Raw genomic sequence first — 8,677 nt, forward strand, 5'->3', positions numbered from 1 at the left:
ACATCTGCTAAAAGATGAGGAAATAAAAATTTAGGAAAGCTAACTGTCTGCAAAAATTTTTTGAGCCAAGAGGCCTGAAAAATATTCAAATCCAATTCAAGTATCTTGTTTTGAAATTACAACTTGGCAAATAAAAGTCTGAAGACTTGCCCACGGTGATATAACCAGTTAGTGGAAAAGTCAATGGTGCTAGCTTCCAAGTTTAATTAGTTAACTGTTCTTTCCATCCTAATATGCTCTCTCTCGTGGCAATAATTCTGTTAGAGCTGTGAAATTAAGGCCCCTTCTATGGTCAACTTACTTGCACAATTTTGCTAACATCAACTGATCTAAAAAAGCAAAATTCTATTCCTAACATTAAGAAGAAACTTCAGGATTTTTGCTTGCTCTAAATACTGTCTCTAAATACAACACCTTGACTACATCTTGGTTGGGAAGAATACACAAAGACACTTACTCGATGTGAGCCCCATTAGCCACCAGGGCACTGATGCAGTCTAGGCTCCCAGAGCGAGCCGCCTTGTGAATGGGAGTCTCACCCTCACAGTCCTGAAACAACAAAAAGCGACACACAGATCCAAGACTTTCACATTTTAAAGTAAAATAACCAATGTAGGTTTTATTTATTTATTATTAGAAAGAGGAGAAGGGAGGGAGAGAAGGAGAGACATGTACATTTAAGAGAAACATCAACAGGTTGCCTCTCACACGCCACCAACTGGGCACCTGGCCCACAACCCAGGCTTGTGCCCTGACTGGGAATGAAGCCAGCCCCCGTGACATGCCTCTAATCCTCCCCCAAAATATGGGAGCGGGGGGCAGTGACTATAATGAAGACCAATAAAAATTACTGACAAATATTGCCAGTAGAAGTAGAGCTGATATTTTTATGAGGTTTTTCAAAAAATAAAACAAGAATCCTCAAGGAAAAATAATTTTTTTTTGAGTTACCTTTGGAACAAGAAGTAGTAAAGGTTTTTGCTACTTTCAAAACATGGTGGGACAGTAACAGATGACAGAGACAAAGCAAAACAACTACCCTGCTCCTGTTTTGTGTTATTCAAGGAGAACATCATCAAGCTGGAAGGGCAGAATAAACTTTAAAGAAAACTGCAGCCAAGAGAGTAATAAGAGTAAAGAGCCATTTTAAGGTTACATTTCAGACCAGTCACATTTCAAGAATACCAAAGAGTTTGTAGTATGATTCTAGAAGTATTGTTGGCAAACTGACTAATAAAGGAAAGTGGGAGAGGTTACCAGAAATCTGAAGACAGATAAGTCACCTTTAATTTTAATAAACAAAAATCTTATTTGTAATCCAGTTACAAGAAATTAGAAATGCGACATCAAATGCCAGCAAAATTCTAGAAGGGGTTTTAAAGAGATAACTTGCAAACACAAAAATGACACCAACGGTGGTCACTATAGACCAGGGATTTTTAACCAGTGTGCCACAAGATTTTTAAAACATGCAATATGTGACAATTTAGTCAGGGGCACTGACCTCTTTTCCCTTAGATTGTCAAATTAAAAAATTACAATAGCTGTCCAGTGTGAATGAATCAAAATGCCTTTTTTTGGTCAAATCAGCAACAAATATATATTTTTTTGGTGTGCTGCAGAATTTTAGTAATTAATTTACATGTGTCATGAGATGAAAAAGGTTGAAAATTGCTGCTATAGACTTATAAAAATAAATCACTTGAAAACTGCCTTCACTTCCTTTGTGTAAACTTAGAACACTGAGCGTCTAGATAGTACATCTAAGTTTCAGAAACTGCTTGTGCCAACCTTAGAAATGGCAGAAATGCACTAAACTTGAGAAAAATGGTTAGTCATTAGCATGCCAAAAGGTTAAAAATAAAAAATGAGTTAAAACTAAAAAAATGCTATTAAGAAATACTATGCTAGGTTCAAAAAAAGTACATGCACACACACAAACAAACAAAAAACACACACACAAAAAAGAAAAATCTGGATCTGGTTTACTGGAAAATGAGGAAACCTGTCTACCTCAAGATGAGTCACCAGTGTGTTGAGGGAGCCAACCAAAGGGCTCCTGGGACCTCAAGGGTCACTGGGTGCCTGTCATAGCAGTCCCACTGTTACCTAACAGGGCAAGATGACATCTGAGATTCAGACGGAGCACATGAGACCACAGCCAACTGAGATCCTCTCAGGAGCAATGTGAGGATGCTTAAGAAATTCAAGTGACCCTCTTGTACATGAGAGGACTTGGGGATATTGAGCCAGGTGAGCGGTTCGAACATATGGAGGGCTGTGAGGAGAGTAGTCCTGGGAGCAGAGTTCAGAAGAGGTTTCTACACACTGTTATCTAGAGCAGCTCAGTGGAAGAAGGGGGTGGGGGCACAAATTTGTTACTTGTGGAAAATATTAAGTTGCTAAAAACGTTATATGAAAAGGGGGCTTCCATATTTTAAAAGGTCTGAAAAGTAGCTTTAGAAAATTTCTTTAATTGCAAATTAGATGCTACATAACAATTTAATGAAAATTAACACACAGAATACTCTGTACTTAAATTCCATATTAATATTAAATATTAATTAGTACCATTCATGGATTGTCCACATTTTATTGATAAGATTAAGCCAAAGACCAAGTAAATGACTTGCCCAAGGCCAGAGAGATGAGGTAACAAAATGTGTAATCAGAACCCAGTGCCCTTTCTACTGGGAGAAGGGGGAGGAGAGGAGAATGCAGGACCAGGAATAAGATAAATGGAGAGGCAGGCAATGCCTATAGTAATAATGGTATACAGTCACTGACTCCTGAATATGTGGGTAAAAGTAACAAAGGAGGAGAAAAGTCTGTATATATAAAGGCACCCATGCATGGAGATGGAATGAAGAGAAAGGAGTAGCACAGTAAGCCTAAAATCTGTGTTATCTCCTGAGTTCCAGTTTAGTAACAGAAACGGGACTAAAATCCAGTCCTCTCCCTTTACCGTCCTCTCTACTAAAGGTCTACTATGGAGAACAAATTACCCTTCTATCTTTCACTCCCCTTTCCTACTGATCCTTGTGTTAAATCACTGCTAAAACACCTTTCCTCAATTACTTGCTTTGTAAGTGGGTAGCTGTGTTATCTTTAGGAGAGGGGATAGCAACTACTTTATAACTATCATCAATGGAAAAATCTTAGGAAAAATAAAAAAAGCAGAAAAGAGAAGTTCCTTTGCACACAGTAGGCCTTTGATGATTATTAGTAGGAAAAAATTTAAACGCAGGATAAAGGGAAAAGAAAAAAGACATGAAGAATAGCTACAAAGCCCACAGCATAAGTTCCTTAACAAATCCATCCTGGGACGGGGTGCTAAGACTGGGGATGCTCCAGTGAGACTATCCATAGTTCCCAAGCCAAGCACTCTTCTTGTCGGGTTTTCCGCCCACTTATGTGAAAAGGAAACTGAAAACAGACCATGGGGGAAAAAAAAAAAAAGGCACTCTCATGTTCATGTTTTTTTTTGCTTAAATACAAAATCCTTGCATCTGCTGTCCAAGAGTCGTTTCCTATGACACGTCTACTTATCTGTGAGGTCATAACTGGCACCTTGTATCTGAAGTAACAGTAACCCATGTTGGTCACTCTAAGGCTAACTTAACCACAGAGATGATTTAATAGCCATTCTTTTGCTGGCATGGATATATTTTCACAATTATCAGTGAAAACAAGGCTAAGGCAGCTGTGAGCAGGGTAGCCAGGAAAGCTGGTCTCTACGCCAGACTCCTTCAGTTACAACTGTAACCTTGGGCAAATCACTTTGGGTCACAGTAAGTCATATAATAGGAGAGAAAGCTCTGCTATGTGAAAGGCCTATTATCCATAAGTAACTTAATAAACATAAATTCCAATGAGCCCACAGGTAACAATATCCAACTCTAATTAAGGCCTCAATTTAAAACTCAACACCATGTAATTATAACTGGAAAAGGAAAAACCAAACCAAGTCAATCACTGGCACTCCCTTACCGGTTTGTTAATGCTGGCTCCTGCTTGAATCAACCAGATGAGGCACTGAGGATGTCCCCCAAAAGCAGCAATGTGGGCTGGGGTCTGTGCATAACGTGTAGTGGAGACATCAAGTGTGGCTCCAGCTCTCACCAACTGTATTAAGCACTCCAACTTCGAAAACAGCACAAAAAGAAATGAAACATGCATAAATGTTGTCATACGATTACAAATAATATGAATTCTACAATGGAGATTAAGTGGCATTTTTGTTATCAATATTTTTCCTGTTTACGAGAGCAAAGTCAGTCATTCCTTCCCAATACCATACAAATTTTAAAAGGCATTTAAAAGAACATTTTCCCTTATTAAAAATTTGGCACATAGAAATATAAAGTAAAAAAACCTGACACTATGCAAATTTAAATATTTTGTTTTTCCTACAGACAAAATTAGGTTAAATTGCATTATTCAGCCTTCTATCAAAACTAGGTTTTGTCACTTTCACACACTATCCTAAAGAATAAAAATGTTAAAGTGAATGGTAGGTTAAAAAAAATTTGTGTAGCCATAGGAAACTGCACAGTGAAAGGCTGTTTTCTGCACTCTGCACAACTGTACACCTTTATACTATGCAGCATTTAATGAATACTCAATTGAGGCCCATCCTTCAGATTATTTTCTCAGGGAAAAGATGTGTATAGAGGAGAAAAAAGAAAATTAATGCAAAAAGGGCTAGAGCATAGCTAAGCTCTGCACCTAGCTGATGACTAAAAGGAAGACAGGAGTCAAGATAAGACTTTGCAGCCAGCTACCTTATTATACTAGCCTCTGGGTAAAAGAATTCATCACATTCAGCAGACATTTAACTAATGCCTAACAAATGCCAAGCACTGTCCAAAAAGCCTTGTTGTTCTCAAGAACTTACACTTTCCACCTGCTGTTTCCCCTCACAAAGAGCCATGCACAATTACTGAAAAAGCTCTACCTGCCAAAATTCTTTCTTCCAGAGGGCAGACCTCAAATGAAGAATAGCTCTGCTCTCATCTCACCCCATGTCTCCTCTCCTCTTTTAGTAATTTAAGCCTTTCCTTGCAAAGAACAGATTACTGCAATCAACATTTTTGTGTGATGAGCTCTCACAGCTGGAAGCACACAGATTTAAAACATGATATCTGTCTTCAAGGAACTTGAATCTGGGAGTAATGGCTGATAAGAGACAACTTTGGTATATTTTTATATATTGCCTTTGTTAATGTACTGAGTAAAAAAGAAAGCTGCAATACCAGTGATAAAACGAACACCCGTCAAATCCAACAAAAATGAAATGAGGATGAAAATCACTTGGCATGCCAAAGCCAGTTAATCTTAACATCAATTCAGACCTCCCTGGACTTAAATCTGTTAAAAATCAGTTCACTTGAGGAAACTGGATTTGAAATTTTGGAAAAATATTGTTCAATAAGAGAGCTTGTTAAAGCAAGGTATAATTAGAGATTTAAAATGTTTAGTGCTCTGGGAACAAATAAGCCTTAAAGAAGGTTAGGTACTTTGTGCACAACTGGCACAGTTCTAGAAACATCAGCTTGAAAGTTGGGAAAATTTTATAATATGCTAAACACTACACTGGCACTTGCACAGGCCCACAACAGTAAGAAGGGAAGCTGTTTTCAAGGGGTGGGGGAGGTTTACTGGGGACTGGATTGGGAACCTGCAGCCCTGAATCCTGGGCTAATTTCTGTCCTTACAGCTTTTTCTCAAAGAACGAGTGATGCTGTCTATGGCCCCTTCTGTATCAAAGACTATACAGATAAAATGATTACAGACAGCTGAAAACACTACAATAACTGCCTCCAGTTACATTTGGCCTCTAAGATTAATTTACTACTCGTGTTCTATAAAAGCAGATTTCCAAAAAGTCGGTTTTATTTTTAATTGTCATAAAATACACATAACATGAAACTGACCAGTTTAAGCATTTTAAATTAGTTATAACCATTATTAATCCCAAGAGATACCTGAAGATACCCTGGGGCCGGTTAATAAATATTCTAAATGACCAGTGGAAATGAGGCTTAAGCATTCTACAGAATGTACTAGACTGTCATTCTCTACCAGGGTGAGGAGGACAGGCATCAACAGGGAAACCATTTCAAAAAAACTGTCATTGCTTGTTACAAGGGTGTCTTTCCCCAAAACACAGAGGGACAAAAAAAAAAAAAAAAAAGAAAAAAAAATGTTGAGAACCAACGCTTTGAGTTACCTACAGTTTAATGCAAAATTAAACCAGAGCAAGTTGCACTCAGGAGGGAGATAATGCCTCAGATCACTGATTGCCTTGGGAACTCTATTTACATTCAAGGCCAGAAGGAGAATGGCAGGAAATAAGGTTCTATTACTTTTTTTAAGAGCCTGATTTCCCATGGGTGCTCCGTAGAGACTGGTGCCATGGGGTCTTACAGTTAAGTTACTTGCCTCACCCACGCTATCATAACTCCCTTTCTTTTCTTTAATAAAATAAACCTCTGACTTTTCCATTTTATGAGGGGAATCAGAAACTGTTTCCCAAAAGATGCAACCTTATTGTGAATGAAGCACCAAGAAGAGCCAAGTAAAGCAACTTCATTAGCTGCATTAAGACGTTCAGGTCTTCCTGAAATGAAATAACTTATTTCGCGTTATCCTGCATCTATTTCTGCAAAAACATTTATTTCTATCTAAGCTCATGGTTTCAGAGGTAAACATTTTTAAATGTCCCTAAATTCTGGCATATAAATCTTAATCAATTTTGAAGTGCACCGTAAATCTCACTTTATGACTACTTCCCTGATTAAACAACCCCATTTACTGCACAGACAAGAAAATGTTAACTAATCTTTAAAAAATTTAAAGTAGCAATCTGTACTTAAATTATCATAGGAAAATAACTCTACCTAATTTAACACCTTCACAGCAATTAACACGCAAGATTGTACAGCCGTCACTGATTTTACTGAACCTGGACAAGCTAAGAATCTCAGAGGCATACAAACATCCTACACGAAATCCCCTAAAACCATTTTTTGTTGACTTTTCAATTTAATCAGGTGATTCCACCACTGAAATAATCTGAAATACAACCTTCAGCTAACAAAGAAGTTTTCTCCAGATAATTGGTGTACGCGCTCGTCCAAACGGGACCAGGGCGCAGACCCGAACCGCGGAGCAGTGGAGAGGGGAGTGGGGGCATCTCCGAAGCAACGGCGGGGCAGGAGTTCCGTCAGCCAGAGGCGCGCAGACCCCTTCCGGCTCCGGCTCTGGCGGACACAGCTCAGCACTGGCAACCCTCCGCATTTAGAGGTTAACCCGGCCCACTGATCCTCGGCATTTCACGCAGCTTTGCTCCAGAGGCCAGTAATCCTCCCCTGGGTCAGAGCGGGAGCGAGAAAATCTCCACAGCTCGCAGCCACACAAACGCTTGGGTCCCGACCGCCCCGCGGCTTTCCCCAGAATCATCGGGTTCGGGCAGCACGTACGCCCCCAAGACGGCCTCGTCTCACTACAGCCCAACCTGGCCGGCCGCGGGAGGCCCGGGGCCTCAGTACAAGCGTTAGGGGGTGGGCCCGAACCTCCCTCCAGACCGCAGGCGCTAATCCTCACTTGGCCAGGGGCGGCGCACCCGGAAAGCTGGCGCCTCCGGGAGGCCACCCCCGTTGAAACCTGGGCCGCCACACAAGCGCCCCAAGCCCTTCGGGGCGCCTCCCGGCCCACTTCTGCCCCGCACCGCCGACACGCCCCAGCCCCCTCCTGGCGCCGCCGCTGCGGATCCCGCGCTCCCGGTACGCCCCGCGCCCCCAGCGCCTCAGCCCCCATCTTCCCGACCCCCACAGGAAAGCCGTGGAAAATGGCGCCTTAAAGCGCCCGCGCCCACCTTGCCGAAGTGCGCGGCCCAGTGCACTGGCGTCCAGCCGTAGAAGGAGTCTTCAGCGGCTAAGTGGGCGCGCGGCGTCTGCTGTAGCAGCGAGCAAAGCGCGGCCAGGTCCCCGTCGCGGCAGGCACGGTGCAGCGGGAAACGCAGCGACAGCAGCTCCTCGCTAGAGAAGCCCATTTCCACGCCCGGGCTCGCTCCCGCCACCGACATGGTTTTTCACCGAAGAGTGTGCGCTGGCGGGTCGAGAGGACACGCCAGTGACTACTTGAGAGGCCGCCGCTGCCGCCGCCGTCGTCGCCGCCCGAGCACAAAGGATCAGGATAGCACTTCCAGAGCTACCGTCGCCGCCGCTGCGTCCGGCTGGCGGCGGAGAGGAGCGCGCACAGGGGGCGGGGATGGGGGCGGGGCCTGAAGTGGACGGGCCTGAGACTGGCGCCTGGAGAGGCCGGGTCCGAGTTAGGCCTGGAACAATGGAGGTGGAGCCTGGCGGGGAAAGAGAGGACGGGGATGAGAGCGGCCAGGACCAGGGGAAGGGCCCGGGAGCCGGAGATAGTGCCGAGGCAGTCCGGGCGGAGTCAGCAGCAGTGGAAGAGTCCGGGAGTAGGGGGCGGGGCCTGGCGCGGCTGGGATCTTGGGCCGAAGCCTGGAGCCGGGGGGCTGAGGGCGGGGCCTGGAGCTGGGGGTGTAGCGGAGGGCTGTGTCCAGGTGGACCCCCAGGACCTGCCGTCCGACCAGCCTTTGGCCGCGCCCCCTGCCGGAGCCAGGCAAGGGCCCGGCAGTGTCCTAATCGTCCCTCAG

At 43.6% G+C, this 8,677-nt stretch overlaps 1 protein-coding gene across 1 annotated transcript in view; it reads right to left on the reverse strand.

Annotated features, from left to right (window-relative positions):
- ANKRD10 (ankyrin repeat domain 10) overlaps positions 1 to 8,258 on the reverse strand; it is a 32,057-nt gene extending 23,799 nt beyond the window's left edge. The window contains exons 1-3 of the mRNA XM_090258290.1: positions 7,880 to 8,258; positions 3,991 to 4,143; positions 458 to 549 (exon numbers count right to left, since the gene is read on the reverse strand). Of these exons, the coding sequence (XP_090114416.1) occupies positions 458 to 549; positions 3,991 to 4,143; positions 7,880 to 8,089 (455 nt within the window). The 5' untranslated portion in view covers positions 8,090 to 8,258. The remainder of the gene's footprint in view (positions 1 to 457; positions 550 to 3,990; positions 4,144 to 7,879) is intronic.
- Positions 8,259 to 8,677: the final 419 nt, after the last annotated feature.

This window comes from Furipterus horrens, unplaced genomic scaffold (genome assembly GCF_987537825.1).
Source record: "Furipterus horrens unplaced genomic scaffold, mFurHor1.1.pri manual_scaffold_12, whole genome shotgun sequence".
Lineage (NCBI taxonomy): Eukaryota > Metazoa > Chordata > Mammalia > Chiroptera > Furipteridae > Furipterus > Furipterus horrens.